A 16,478-nucleotide genomic window follows, 5' to 3' on the forward strand; every position below is an offset into this window, starting at 1 on the left:
GCATTTTCTCATCAGAGAAGAAATGACCACATGCAGAACATTTGGCTGCTGAGTTTCAAAGAAGCATGCTTTGATTCAGAAATGTGAAAAAAGATTCTGAATAGTCCTTGCAAGACAAATAAAAGATATTTTTTATAAAGCAGCTCAGAAAAAACATGTTTATAATGAACATCAATAAGTGACTTACACACGTCTTTTCAGAGTGAAAAAATCACTTTATGATATTATAATAAATCAAAGATTCAAGTAAGAATAATAAACCTCTGTTGATCACTTACCGCCAGACGTCCTCGAGGACCTAGGGGAGGCTGTGGAAGGGGTTGAGGCTGTGTCCTCAGGTGTCCTCCTCAAGCCTGAGCGAGGAGACGGAGAGGGCCTAGGCTTAGATAGGATGTTCCCTATCATGGCTGCTGGGCTCTGTTTACTCTCTTGAGCTGCTGTTTTGCTCTCCTTGTCCTCTTTCTGGTCAGATTTGTCCTCAACTGTAGTGTCCTTGACCTCTGATGAGGCCACCTCCTCTTTTGTCTCTTCTTTAACAGGTTTCTCCACTTTGGGCTCTTTCGATGATTTGGGTTCTTCCTTTACCTTTGATTTCTCCTCTAATTTGGGCTCTTCCTTTACTTTTGGTTTCTCTTCTGACTTGGATTCCTCCTTTACTTTAGGTTTTTCTTCTGACTTGGTTTCCTCTTTTACTTTAGGTTTTTCCTCTAACTTGGTTTCATCCTTTTCTTTTGGTTTCTCCTCTGACTTGGTTTCTTCCTTTACTTTTGGTTTGTCCTCCAACTTGGTTTTCTCCTTCACTTTTAGTTCTTCCTCTGATTTTGTTTCCTCCACTGGTTTCAGTGGGGACTCCTTAGCTGGCTCTTTAAAGGGAGGAGGGATATTGGCAGTGGGAGACTTCCTTCCAGGGGGAAGTAAAGCAACTGCTGGCTTCCTCTCTTCCTTGTCAGCATTCTAGACCAAAATAATTCCTCCCCCATTAAAAATTAGTTATTCCCTTCAACAGTTTTTTTTTTATATGTATAGTCTAACATACAGTAGATTTTAATTCAAGAAATATTTGCACCAAATCTAGAGAAGCCTCTCTCGCTCATTTTAAACTTGCAATTTTTTTAGGGACATTTTGAACTTAATGAACGAAATTATATTACATTTACAATAAAAGTTTGAAACTCACAATTATAATGTCTCACAATTTAATGCAATACCAGTACAGTAATCCCATCATATACAGAATCTACAGTAATTCTTAGTTCAAGTCACAGGCCTAGGTATACATGAACAATATAATTACCAGTGTAGAAAATCGTTTGTTTGACTTCATTTCAGAGAAGATGTTCATATTCATCGGACCACCCATAATTCCGATCCCTCCCACAGGAAGCTTTCTCCGGGGTGCCTCTTCCTTCTTCTCCTCAGTAGGAGCAGCTTCCTCAGCCTCTTTTTCACTTTTCACCTCCTCCTTCTCAGGGATTGTGTCAGGAGTGGAATCTGTGGAAAAATCACATTCAAAGTAGAACCTCTACATTGAGATTAAGAAAACCATGTTTGTCTATCAATGGAATAAAAGAAATGCAATTTTTTTATATAATATATCAATAATTGACGAATGATGAATCACATTACTCATAGTCCTTCACATTCTGGCATTTCATCATCACACAAATAAATGATACAGGAACATACACCTCATTAATACACACTGAGTTACAAGTTACAAGTTCTATTTCACTGAATGGACTACGCTTGGATCATACTTTCTGGTGCTGGTTTAGTTTCCAGTTCTGGTTCAGAGTCCTCTCCCTGCTCCTCTCGGTTTGGTTCCTCCACCTTGGCTGGGGTTTCTGACTTCTGCGGTGTCTTCTCTTTTTTGTCTGAATTTTTCTTCCCAAACAATTTACTGGCAAACCCTCTGTAAATCACATTATAATGTACACTACTACATCTATCATATATATGATTAAAACACAATTTTTAAAAATCCTAAATGCAATATCTTATAATTGCATTTTTCTAACAGTAACAATGAAGTAAGTGAATATCACCTATCATAATACACAATGTACTATTTATAGCACCAACCCTTTGCTTTTGTCATGTTTTTCATCCGATTGCTCCTTTGCATCTTTTCCTGTGTTCCGCTTGAACAATCCTCCTTTCTTAGGTTTCTCTGATGTGGGTCTGTAAAGAAACAAACATCATTCAACTGGTTATTACACCTATATCACAGGTATGAGAGAGTGACATTCATTGTTCAATTATCTTTGGGATACAAAGACAAGATAAAAATACCACTAGCTTGCAAGAATTTCTTCTTCTTTTTTCCAATTAATGTAAACAATGTGGCAATAATGGTTATTGAATTAGTTGAAATATGAATGACTTCATGTAACAATTTTTTGTGCACTGCAGATCATTCCATAAGTTTGAAATTTAAAAAGATTTTTTCATAGAATGCAGCTCTAATCATAAGAAGTCAGTATTGCAGCGCTATTGCCATTATAACCATCCCATACTGTTCAACAGCTACCGGGACAAAATAAAGCTACTGTACTTATTTTACATTAAAATCCTTTGTTGGAAATGTGGATCAAATTAATAAAAACCAATAGGAGGCATAACTATCAGTCATCAAACATATAAAAACCCAACAGTGAGCGTTACTGAGGTCTTACTTTGGGGGTGGCTCCTTTTTGTCCGACCCTTTGCCTATGCTTTCTTTCCTGTCTGACTTGCTGGATTTGGGTGTCCCCTGGTCTGCTGGGCTTGATGTAAAAAACGAATCCAGGCCCTCGTCAGCCTTCAGCCCGGCGCCGGTGTCCTGGGCAGCCTCCTGTGGGCGGGCAGACGGGCGCCTCCTCTGTGGGCCCCGGGGCCGGGATTTGGCGATGTGGGTAAGCTTTGTGGAAGTGTCAGGTAAACTTCCCAAAGAGTCCAGCTCTACTTTTTCTAACAGAGAATCAAGTTTGATACCATACTGATAAGTACTTGTTAGCTAATGTATGTGTCTCATCAAAAACCTATTCACAGGGCGAAAAACCATCTTTAAGCAAGTCCTTAAAGGTGGCTTAAAGGTGACTTAAAGGAGCTTAAAGGCTATACAACCTTTAAGCCGCCTTTAAGTCACCTTTAAGCAAGTGCTGATAGGTCCTTAATGTCCAAACTTCTTTAAGCTACCTTTAAGCCACCTTTAAGCCACCTTTAAGCATCTTTAAGTGGCATTTACGCTCTCTTTACGCTGCCTTTACACTGTCTTTAAGTGGCCTTTAAGTCAATATTGATCAAGCTGAACAATAAAAACATATATTAAATGCAAAAGATCTTTATAGAGATGGGAGGGGGTCATCCGAGTGATAATATAATTTCCAAGGAAGGGGGGGAGGTGTTCCAGGCGGTTTTAATCGTCGCTCCATTAAACACAGATCGCTATCATCAGCACCGCTCTGATGGACACAGATTGCCGTTATAAAATTCTTTATAATTTTTGGGGGGTTTCAAAATTATTGTAGGTATGAGCGCAGTCTCTGTATCTTAATATGTGCATAAAACTAATTAAAGTATGTTTGTTTCCTATTATAAATTAATCGGTGAAAAAAATCTCTCTCTCTCTCTCTCTCTCTCTCTCTCTCTCAGTTCATCCGGTTATTAAACAAAATAAAGATAATGAACCAAAAATGCATGATTTAATTTGTTAATCGGTTTAAGGTTTGTATTTTTTTTTCAATTTTCATTATTTCTAACTCTAGATCTGCTAGATACATGTTAAAGATGAAAAGACTCTCAACTGCCTTTGTTATATCGGGCAGGATATTACTGCTTTGTTTGTCTAGACATAGCTTTGTTCGTTTGTGTATATCTAATTAGAGTCTATTGTTTGTCCAACTCAAGAAAACCCCTGGAACTAACACAGAATATACAAGATATACACAGCAGTTGTGTCGTGTGCCCAGGTGCATGTTTGTGTATATCTAATTAAAGTCTATTGTTTGTCCGACTTAAGAAAACCCCTGGAACTAACACAGAATATACAAGATATACACAACAGGTGTGTCGTGTGCCCAGGTGCACGTCAGGGTTTCTAAAGGCGTTGAATCTTAGTATGTACGAGTATACGATAAGTCTAGTGAATAAAAGTTAATTTACATTTGTAATTCATTTTCAAAGTATTATATCCTAGCTCTGGGTTTCAAAGATGTTACGTCTACAAATTAACGATACATGTATGTAAGAATAAAATCTTGAGGCTAATTAATTAATGTACCGGTGATCATAAATAGGGGTTGATTATTTAAATATATGTATAAGGGTAAATATGTCAAATATACCCGGCCTGGCACATCATACAATTGTATGTACAAGTCATTTGCAATTGCCACATGCAGTAAATACGTCACCGGTAATTGGAAATTTTGTTTGTTATAGAATTGATAGTTTAAAAATCATGTACATGTACATACAATTACATGTAAATATTTAAACATATTGGAACGGCGCCGCGATCATGAAAACCGGGAAATTGCGGGAAATTGAACAAATACCCTAATAGTATCAATGCATTTAATAAAAGTAATGATTTCATTTTCTTTCTTAAATTTTTATAGCTATAAATTAGATGAACGTATATCTACTCGGTTTAAATCTAATAACTAAGAAAGCCTACTATAGTGAACCTAACAGTTTCCATTTAGGTATAATATATTTTTGTTCACTGAAGACCAAGTTCCGTATTTCATTCTAAATACATGCATGCATGTAATTTATAAATTAGATATAATTGATTGTTACAAACTGAATGGTTTGTCAAAATCTTTTCAAGTAAACACATTCAATACAGTGATTCAATATCCACTGATATATAGGATATAAAAACGCTCACATATATGTAAGTTGCCGTGGCACAGAGGATGTGTGGTGATGCTAGTAAACTAAGGGTGCCGGATTCAATTCTCGCCGTGGCCGGTTTTTTTGTTTGTGTTTTTTTTTTCATTTTTCTTTCTAGAACAAAAACCGTTTTAATACCTTTTCTTTCATAAAGCTAATTTTCTTTAATGGCTTAAAGGTGGCTTAAAGGTAGCTTAAAGGTGGCTTAAAGGTGGCTTAAAGAAGTTTGGACATTAAGGACCTATAAGTTGTCCTTAAAGGTGGCTTAAAGATGGTCTTTAAGCTGCCTTTAAGCCATCTTTACGCTTTCTTTAAGCCACCTTTAAGCAATACTTATAGCTTAAAGGTAGCTTAAAGGTTGCTTAAAGATCGTCTTTAAGCTACCTTTAAACACCTTTAAGCTATCTTTAAGGAGGACTTAAAGATGGTCATTCATCCTGTGATTTCTAACATAAAATCGAATGTCTAGTACAATATAGATGTTTGTAAATTGCAGAAAAAATTCCTTGCAAATACTAGTTGATTCACAGTACCTATCTTAACCTATTTAATTCCAAAACCACTGACCCACTCACCTGCATTACTTGTGGATAATTTAGTCAGGTCTTCTTGTGAGCCAACTAGAATCAATAAAGTTCACATATATTACTTACATATATTTCATTTCAATAATATTTACTTGTATCTGTATTCCAGATCACAAATCAAGACAGATAACGTCTTAAACAAGAATTTGAATGACAATAAATGAATATTCTTGGACTTTAAATAGCCTACCAATGGTTTACAACTTCAAAATGCATGTGTAATAATTATGAAAAGAACTGATTATTAATGTAAAAGATGCATGTTTAAGCATCTAATAAATAATTATTTTTCTTCTTTTGCATATATAGCTACATGTAGCTATATCTTCTACAAAAATCTGATATGACTGGTAAAGGAATTAGATGTAATGTTTGCAAAACTAACATGCAATAATAAATATTGATGGTTAATTTGTCATACAAGTTTCATACAATCAAAAGAAACAAAAAGAACAGAATAATTATCAGGGAGTATAGACAGATTGGTAGAGAGACTTAATATGTAACAATCTTAGCGATTGTCCATATTCAAATGATTTATTCACTTTTTAGGAATCTGATAAATGTAGGTAACATATATATGTTATATTTGAATAATTCGATTTATACATGTACAATACATGTGTATACATTTGTCCATGATTGACAATCAAGTTACAGTCTATACCACATGGTAATAGTTTGCCAATATAAAACATCTAGAATGACTAACAATATCTCTTGCTGCTGTGGTAACATAGCCATTTTTACATGATAAGCTGAAAGCATTTAAGCATTGGATATGCCCTTACAACACCCAGATACCTTCTTTTGCAGTTTCAGTGTCCTTGACCTCTCCATCATCACTGACCTTTGAGTCATCAAGGTCAATCTCCTTGGCTTGGTGAATTTTTAGTGCTTGATTGACCTGCTCTGGATCTACATAGCGCATTGTATAACAGAGGAAGACAGAGACAAAGAAATCGGTTAGCAGTGAAATGAATTTTCGTCACATGACTTGCAGTGAATCATGTGACTTCTGAAATATTACTTAAAGGTGAAATTGCAAGCAAAACCATAAAGAAAAGGAGAGATAGGCAACAAAATGGATTTTTTGTAGCTGCATTAATCATTAACTAAAACAATAGTTAAGTCAAAGGGGAAAAAGATTTAAATTGTCTCTAAAGAATATAAAACTTACTCTTCTTTTTCTTATTTGTAACTGCATGTACATTGAGAAAACAGAGCAAAGTGAGTTGAATCCTTTCAATATACATGTAACTTTATCATGCAAATTTGAAATTTTTTTTTGAATTGCATTATCTCCCTTTTTCTTGTAACAACACACAAGACCCATTCAGATCAGCAAAGACAGAAAGCATGATAAAAGGTGAATTTTTTACATATAGCCATTTCAGAATGTCGAAGTACTGGCAGGAGGCAGAACGTACTAGACATTTGTCTAATCTATCCTCGTAGCTATACTCAATAATCTACCATTATCTTACAAAATCTAGCATGGTGCAGTAACTAAGATTTGATAAGATCAACTTAGCCTGTATCTATATGCTAAATGAATACAATGAACTTTTTGCTAAACCAGCTACGTCATTCAGCCAGGCATTTGTGTAAGATATAAGTGATATACTTGTATATATATTCTACCTAAGTTTAATGACTGTAACATGATACAGGTATTTCAGTACAACTAAACCAAACTCACCAATAACTGTGGGGGGCCTCATCTTTCTCGCATTGACACTTTTCCTTTTGTTACTAAGGTTTGGTGTGCTCTAAAATTTAGTTAAAATTCAGTAATTATTTGACACTCCATTAAATCAAATCAGTGAGTTTACCAAATTAAAATTACCACAGAAAAAAATTATCTTTGATACACAAAAAATCTACAAATATTTATTAACATTATATTAATCATGTTTACACCAAAATATGAATTTATAGATGAATAATATGAAGTATCTTTTAATATGTGCATAATTAGTGCACCAAGTTCAATGGAAGCATGGATAATAAGGAAAGTCATCTCTGCAGCAGAACAAAACACAGGCATACACCATGGTAGAATGGAATAACCAGTTCATACAATTTCATAATCTATTTTATAATCTTCAAATAACAGTGGCAATAAAATACAGGCCAATCAAACTTTATTAGTATATCCAAAATAGTAGGCAAATAATTTTGTAAAACACTATGTTTCATGCATGATGGCATTTGTGAAAAAAGTGCAATTTCAGCGACCGCCAAGCATAGCTTAAAATCTAGTTTAAATAAATGTTTTGTTGATTAAATGAATAATCCTATTTTACCTAACATATGCAGAAGAAGTTTCAAAATATTGATAAATAAAAAATGCATAAGTATACAACTATATTTGAATAATGAAAATGAAGCATTAATGAAGAAATAATATACAAGAAATAAATGCCATCTTATCCCAGCTTTAATTTCGCATTACCTTTCGAGAGACCTAAATAAAAACATTTATGACAAGTTATAAAAAGATTTTTTAAAGTGTACATCTTCTCTGGTTAGTTTAGTTCATTTGTTTAATCAATCTCCTAGCTTTTTGGCATTGGGAATTCTTCTGCATTGATATGCATTTCTATATTCAATGAAGCATCCGATGGCTCCTCAAGATGCCCATTTATGTGTGATATACATGTATACGTAATACCATTGATAATGCTCAAGCACTGATTGGATAAAATACTGCATACAAGAAGCAGATAGTCCTGAACTAATGTCAAGTGAAGATGTAGTGTAAATTAACACTTAAATCTGACTTACACGAACATAGGGAAGTGTCTGCAGATATGGTACGGTGTACGCAATATACTATAGTCACATGCAAAATGGAAGAAACAAAGTTCACATAAAACAATGTAAACAGTCACAGAAACAGAAAATCAGGAATTCATGCGAATGGTTGGAGGATTTGTTACTTTTTTACATGTTTTTCACATTATAACATATAATATCTTATGAACTCTTATGACAAAAAATCCTGAAATTTTTTTGCATTTCAATTCTAAACCTTTAATTGCCTCCCGCTTTCCCTTAAGAACTTATCGGACAATAATAAGGTGTACAATTATAAGTTTTTTCCTATTAAATTTCCTTACTTTCAGATGTTAAAATTTCCTGTTAATATTTTCACTCACCAACAGTTAACCAACATAAGAGTGAAAGGGAAGGGGAAGTAACTCATGAAACAAAAACAATCCAGTTAAGACACAGAAAGCACACTGAAACCTCCAGAAGGGGGCCTAAGATCCAGACAGACACTGGGCCTAAGATCCGGACAGACACACTCCCCAAACTACAGCCTCCTAACTACATGACGTGGTCTGACAGCAGACAGATTCCCAAGAATCTGAAGTAAATTTGGTTACAGAAAACAGATGGATCAAAGGCTTGGATTGATTCAGATAAAGGTTAGCTCAGAGATATTATGATGGAGGTCATACAAGTAACATAACTTACACTATTTTCAGGTACTTCAAGATTATCCTTCATAACATTTTTAAAGAAAAATCATTGCAGTTTAAATAAATTGTAAAAAGTTAGAAAAATATATTTTCAAAAAATACATATGATAAAATAAAAATGTAAACCATTAACAAGTTGAAAAAATTAAGTTTAAAAAAGGAGAAAAAAACCGTAAATCATAAACTCATCATGCAAGTATCTTTCTAAGAATAAAAAGTCAAGAAACAAGAATCTAAAAACCAAACTTACATGGCTGCTCTTAGATGATGCCTTAATTAGAACAACGGTTTTCAAAATGGTGAAATATTAATATGATAAGCTACATGTAATACCTTGGACAAAACTAAACTATCATTCAACTGACAAAGTTTTCATGAATTTCAATCTAAATATTCTAAAATCAGGTGTGGATTTTCTAATCTGATAAATGCAGAGTTTAGGCTAATTAGATTTCCCCCAACAATATCCAAGCACAAGCAGTATTGGTGATTGATTTCTTGAGACCTAGGACTACTGCCACAGTTGGGCAGTGTACCTACCCCCGGGGAGTCTGCTTTGATAGTGATCCGAAGAGGAACCTTGTCCGCTTCCTCCGTTTTGTCCAGTTCTTTCTCTCTGGAGTCTGTTGAGACTGGGCGAGACTCTGAACGTTTCTGTTTCACATGAGACATCTACGAGGAGAAATAGACAACAGCAGCTTAAGACTCAAAATGAAGTTTTGAATTCACTTTCTTTCGTATATCATTTTGGAGTATTCACACAGAGATTATACATTCAGAAATTTAGTAAAGGTGAGACAAACACTGATCAATGAACTGATTGGAAAAAGTTTAATGATCAGTACCAGAATTTTATGGTTGTCTGTCAGAGTTTCTATCACCCCATCGATCACTGTGTCGGAGATGTAGGCTGCCACGGCTAAATTAATCTCACTGAAGAAGAAAAACAATCAGTAAATGAACTCACCACAGTTTGACAAAGATCAGAAAGAGTATGAGTGAGGGAACTTTTAAAAATTCCAAAGAAACATTAAGAATGATGCAATATCCAGATTTGCTCTGACCTGAGTTTGTTGTATACATCAGTTTCCACTCCATCCATCAGGTGTTTAGCAAATCCTTTGGGTAGAGAACTTCTCTCTGAACATCCTGATACCAATTCTAACATAAAATCCTACAAAGAATACAACAAAAAAACATGCAATTAATAATTGTATTCAATAATTCTGACTAAACATTATCATAAATGAAAAATTAAAACTTTAACCTTTTTGATGGGATCCTTATCTGAATACTGATATTGTCTGAGATCAGATGATCCTTGAATATGACCTTGACTTTCCTGGCACTAACATTGACCTTGTCAAGGTGAGCCATTTTTACTGACCATGTCTCAGGTGACCTTTTATTATTGACCTTGCTTGAAGTGACCCCAAATTATTGATCTTGTTTGAAGTGACCTTTGAACATCAACCTTGACTAAGGTGACCCCTGAGGTCTTAATAACTGAATTTGTCTAATGTGACCAACTTCATTACTGACTTTGTCTGTAGTGACCCCTGATTACTGACCTTGTCTGATGTGACCTCTGATGTGACCCTTGATTATTGACCTTGTCTGATGTAAACCTGGTTTCTGGTCTTGTCTAAGGTGATCCTTGATTACTAACCTTGTCTGAAGTGACCTCTGATTACTGACCTTGTCTGAGGTGACCTCTGATAACTGACCTTTTCTGAAGTGACCCCTGATAACTGACCTTGTCTGAAGTGACCAATGATACAGATTACTGACCTTGTCTGAAGTGACCCCTGATAACTAACCTTGTCTGAAGTGACCCCTGATTACTGACCTTGTCTGAGGTGACCCTTGATTACTGACCTTGTCTGAAGTGACCCCTGAGCACTGGTTTCCTGTACATTCAATCATGTCAGCTACAGTTTTCTGTAAGAAATGGAAACATTTAGTATTGTTATAAATGCTGATATACAAAGATGAGAGTTTGTTAAAACAAAATAATGTGCACCTTTATCTGGGCCTGAAGGGTTGTTTTAAGGTTATCAGTGAGATCCTTAAGCTCAGTTTCAACCATATTCCCTGTATTCAAGGATTTCATGGCTATATGCTGTAGGTGAGGCAGTAACTAAATAAAAGAAAAGCATTTAATCATACTATCTCAACAGTATTTCTATTCATGTGTTATATGTAGAATCCCCTATGAATGACACCACTGTGAATGATTCTGAAATATTATGCTTTCATATTCTTGATATAAAAGAACAGTCTTTGAGTATATCACCAGAAATCATTATGAAAACTTAAAAATTTAAGAATGTTTCAAAATGGAGCCTATTGTGTTGAAGGACTTTGTTCTTTGTTTTCTTCACCTGTTTAGAATTATCGGCATCCTTGACAACACTGCTGGCCTGGTCAATGTCAGACTGGAAGGGGGCTGTATCCCCCATGGACAGAGCTTTGACCGCATCCTGAACCTGTACCACTAGACGGTCCACCATCTGATTAAAGAAAAAAAGTCAGCACTCAGTACACTTACTGACACGCTGGTCATCAACTGTTCACATCTATTTTTAATACCATCACCTTGTTAGTTTATTAACCAGCTGTCTGCAGCTGATGAGGATACCTAAAAACATGTATATGTATTACTACATTTGGACCATAGTACACTGTACCTTACACAAGTTTGATAAAAAGAATTACCTGGGGTGTAAATATGAACATACTATATGATTTAAAACTCAAAGACCCATTTTCCGCATTACACAGGTAAGGTAATTAATTTACCTGTTGGGTGGAGCTGATCAGGAAGCCCTGTTGAAGCCTGTAAGCCTGGTCAGAGGAAAATTTCTGTGGACTGTGATTCCTTTGGAGCAAACTTTCTATCTGCATCACACAAAATAAAAGTTCAGCATCACTTCAGTTTTGTTTATAACACACCTGTACAAAACTTTGAGCACAGGTAAACTAGTATTATGGAATACTAAAAAGCCAGGCAGAAATTGAAGAGTTAGGCTCAGATTTATTTGTGTCTGAATTTTAAAACAATTAATCATACTTTCTGTAGTGCAATCTCAGTTCTCTCCCCTTGTTTTTGAAGGGCTGCTACAGCATCATTTATTGGCATGGGCATTTTTCTCATGGCATAATTTCTGTGACACAAGACATAAAAAATCAGAATCAAAGAACAGTACACCTTAACACACTCTGATGAAATCAAACACTTTGAGTTGTCGTTCTTTGTGCAATATATACTGCATACACATTGTCACAGGATCCCAATTCAGAGAAAGAAAAAATAGCATATATTTCCACAAGAAAGAAAAGTAATGTAATTTATTATCATGGACCACCACTCAGCTTTTTCCAACAGCTCGATTGTTATAAATCAAAGTTAATGTTACATTATGATTAATCTTTACATAGTAAAGTTAACAATCAGTCTTCCAAAAATTCAGATGATGCAAAATCAATGAACAGTTTATATATAAATTGGAAAAAAAAGACAACTTATTAATAAGTATAGACTCAAAGCATCCATTATTTTCTGGCTTTTTAATTCTATTTCATTTCAATTCAATTGAGATGTATGCAATTTTTAAACATTGTGTAGGTATACATTTAAATTAAAATACTTGAGGAAATCTTAGCTGACATTGAATAATCATTGAATAATGATACAATTATATATATACAAACTCTACATTACACTATACATTTACAATTAATTTATGCTATATGTTCATGCTAACTTGCCTATTCTTAATTCTCCTGTAATTGAGATAATCAAAGTCAAAATGGGCTTGGACTGTGACAATTTTTCCTTGATAACAATTATTTTAAAATGAAATGTTTTAAATGGCTTATATTTCTGTTTTTCAATGAATATCTCACTTTTGTAGAGCCTGAGCTATGTCTTCAAATCCTTGCACGGAGATCAAGTTTTTGTCCCACAGAATGCAGCGCAGCTTGGAGTTAATTTGGAGGGCCTTACTCAGCATTCTGGCACCAAAATCACCGATCTGATTTCCACTGAATCAAAAACAGTCACACACTAATATAATGTACTTAACAATCATAAGATGTGGGATTGAGTAATTGGAAAATGCCTGATGAATGGTGTGAATTGCTATCAGTCATATCACTTACAAATACATTAATGTCAGCAAATGCACTTACATGATGAAAAAATGGAGATAAAAGTGAATTATAGAAGTGTTACATTTTGTTTCATCCTACACAGAAAGCCTTATGTACCTTATGTCTATTTCTGTTAGAGTCACATTGCTGCCCAATGCGTTTATGATATCTGAGAGATTGTTCCGCAGTCTGGAATCGGCTAATGACAGAGACTCGATACACTGTTAACAAGAAAAAAAAACCATTTGAATTGAAACTCTGTGGGAGAAGATGTGAGAAAATAAGAGCTGTAGTCTACAAACGTGATATGCCAGTACTTACCGAGGATTCGTCTTGAATCAAGTTGACGATACTTTCCATCACACCAGTCATCAATCTGTAGCATATAAATATATGTAGATTCTAGCACAAAAACTGTGACATACAAATATTATATCTACTTAAGAACAGATATCTGTGGCTAATATCATATTTATAGAAGCACAGAATCAGGGACACACAAACATTGTATCTTTAGGAGCACAAAATATGTAACATAAATATCTATCATATCTATATATGCACAGAATATGTAGAATATAACTACATGCTTTATCTCTACTCTAACACAGATCTTGATTTATATAGTTTATTTCTTTCAGTTTTATTGCAAATTTATGATCCTATACACAATTTCCCATATGTAGATGTTAATTTGAGGGAAAAAAAATCACATTCTTTAATACTGGTACAGAGTAATTCCATTTTCTCTTTCCTACTTACTTTGGTTTTACATTATCAAAGTTTTGACCAATGGCAAGAGACTTTATACTTCTGTTGTTCTTTATACTATCAAGTAAACTCACAATTGATTGGTTGAAATCTAAAAATTAAAAAAAGACCATAAATATTCATCACATTTTCTGAAATTTTACTTTTGCATCCCTAGACTGAAATTATCAAAATCTAAACATTTGGATTTCCTTATATGTATATTTATCAAAGCTTCATGTGTAGAAAGAATCAAATTCTTCTTGTAGGCATGGTCATATATTTAATTTTGATTACATAATGTATTCTTTTTATTCTTTTTGACAAACTTGAATATGCTCAATATTGTAAATTTGCTTTATAAACAGCTGACACTTGCCAACCTTCTAATGGAGGAAAATATATTGTATCAAAATAAGGAAATGCCACCACTTTCTGGGAGTAATTGGGCCACAGGCTCAGCTTAAAGTGCCCTCTTTGATAATTCCATCACTTGTTACAGTAAACTTACTGTTATTACTGATATCCAGACTTGTGATACTACTGATGTTTCCAATACAACCCCCCAACACCTGTCCTCCTTGTGCCTGAAGGTCATTGCTACTCAGGTCAAGGTGAAGATTTTTGATGTGCATATTACAGGCAATTCCTAAAAGTAACTCTCTACAGGAAAATAAAAAATTAATGTTACCATCATTTAAGTTTCATAATTTACAATATATCGTTTCAAAGCAATACACGTAATTCTAAGCCATTCTTTTACTGAAGAATCAGATTTATCATTATTTGATGTCATGCTGCTTTATTTTACTTAACCTGACCTCACTGTCTCCCCCAGGGAAAATCATTGAATATGTGAGATTAAATTTAAGTTTAAAATCAGCAGCATGCATATGAGTCTAAATTATGCCCCAAAGTATTGCCCTCGTTGTTATTGCTACATCCTAAGAAGCAGTTCCTTACTTGAGGGCCTCTGGGGGTAGTTTACAGCCAGATAAGTCCAACAGTTCCAGACCGTAAACACTGGAGAAAAATGTCTTCCATGTCCCCTGCACAATCACCTCTTTGGTCTTTTTGTGAGTGAATACGTTTCTGGCAACTTTGAGATGAGTCAGAGAAGCACAGCTTCCTCTTAGCAGGGCTGCACAGAGCTGAAACAGATCATCCCCACAGATTACTGTACACAGGTAAGATAACAGGTATTCAATATAATTTTATCTTTTTAATCATAAAAAAAAATATATTTACCAGTTCCAGGGCACAGTCTATCCCCGAGAGATCTAGGTAGGTTATATTGTTTCCCTGGGCCAGGAAGTTGTAGAGACCCTGAAGTTAATAAAAAATATTAATCAAGTGTACACACAAAAGTCTTCAGCACTTACAGAGTAATTTACCTGCAAGAGGTTTTACAGGTTTACCTGTGGAACTTACCTGGATGTCCTCTCCCTTGCTGGGATTGTCTGCCAGGTTGAGTGAGTTTAGCGACTGGACAATGGCGGGGCTTTGTGACAGACACTCAGCGACCTTGTTGACACCTTTCCCGAGGATCCTTGTGTTGGATATATCCAGGTGTAAAAGTCCCTTGGATAGGTTCTTCAGTGATCCAATGAAGTGTACCATTGCTGAAATAGTTTTGTTTTAAAGGAGAAATGTCTTTGATATACAATCTTGTATATAGAGATGAAGTACACACATAAGCATACAAGTATGTGATAAAATATCAAGGTTTATTAACATCAGCAGCATGTACCTTTGTCATCTAAAGAGTTCTTTGACAAGTCAATTCTCTGTAGCTGTGATGAACTATTGGACAAAATGGCTGTTGCTAATTTCTGCACAAAATCTCTGCAAAAAGAACAAGGATCCAGGTTACACAGTGATTCTAGGAAATTTTCCTAAACATAATTCATATAACTCTACAGTATATCTATCAAAATGTCTTTGAATTTCTTCCTTTTGTTTATCCTTTAGCAATGTAAATGTAACACAGAAATATTTAAAACAATACATTATATACAATAAAAGATTTAGACAAAGATTCAAATATCTTGAGAGTGTACCAATACATAATTGAATAAAATGCAGAAAAAATTGTTATTTTGAAGAAAAAAATTATGTTCAAACATTAACTTCAATTCATTAATACAAAAAGTCCATGCCGCATTTGAACTACTGATTTGAGGGTCAGAAGACAAATGCTTTATTCACTGGGCTATGAAATCAGACTAACATATTATTCTGTACAAAAACTGTTACAATTCATCTGAATTTTCAATGTTGTGATGCACCATTATGAAAAATACATGTCATAGGACGAGGAGGAACTGTTAGCCTAATGTATGAATTTCCCATGTTTTCATCAGGAAATGCACTACTTATTGTTTGCACCAAATTAAACATGTTTTCCTGGCTATGGGGTAAAGGTTAGATAGCCTCACCTAGAATCTAAGTCAAACTTCTAATAAATATACATGTAAGCTATAACTTGAGACTGAGGTGACAGGTAAGCTTGTCTGACTTTGAAGGGGGGGCTAGCCTGAGGTTCTACTTAGACTTTGAGCCCCCTAGCCTGAGGTTCTACTTAGACTTTGAGCCTCCTAGCCTGAGGTTCTAT

The 16,478-nt window shown here is 34.7% G+C and overlaps 1 protein-coding gene across 1 annotated transcript in view; it reads right to left on the minus strand.

Annotated features, from left to right (window-relative positions):
- The window catches only part of LOC128190642 (F-actin-uncapping protein LRRC16A-like), a 57,631-nt gene that overhangs the window by 4,176 nt on the left and 36,977 nt on the right, over positions 1-16,478 (minus strand). Inside the window, 28 exon segments of the mRNA XM_052862759.1 lie at positions 279-954; positions 1,295-1,491; positions 1,758-1,912; positions 2,083-2,181; positions 2,676-2,949; positions 5,457-5,501; positions 6,273-6,386; positions 7,171-7,240; positions 8,259-8,306; positions 8,955-8,981; positions 9,210-9,230; positions 9,500-9,631; positions 9,805-9,892; positions 10,024-10,133; positions 10,838-10,900; positions 10,983-11,099; positions 11,344-11,472; positions 11,762-11,860; positions 12,033-12,126; positions 12,869-13,006; positions 13,232-13,335; positions 13,436-13,490; positions 13,877-13,976; positions 14,376-14,527; positions 14,828-15,015; positions 15,113-15,190; positions 15,296-15,486; positions 15,615-15,709. Coding sequence (XP_052718719.1) covers positions 279-954; positions 1,295-1,491; positions 1,758-1,912; positions 2,083-2,181; positions 2,676-2,949; positions 5,457-5,501; positions 6,273-6,386; positions 7,171-7,240; positions 8,259-8,306; positions 8,955-8,981; positions 9,210-9,230; positions 9,500-9,631; positions 9,805-9,892; positions 10,024-10,133; positions 10,838-10,900; positions 10,983-11,099; positions 11,344-11,472; positions 11,762-11,860; positions 12,033-12,126; positions 12,869-13,006; positions 13,232-13,335; positions 13,436-13,490; positions 13,877-13,976; positions 14,376-14,527; positions 14,828-15,015; positions 15,113-15,190; positions 15,296-15,486; positions 15,615-15,709 — 3,659 coding nt within the window.

This window comes from Crassostrea angulata, chromosome 6 (genome assembly GCF_025612915.1).
Source record: "Crassostrea angulata isolate pt1a10 chromosome 6, ASM2561291v2, whole genome shotgun sequence".
Taxonomy (NCBI): Eukaryota; Metazoa; Mollusca; class Bivalvia; order Ostreida; family Ostreidae; genus Magallana; species Magallana angulata.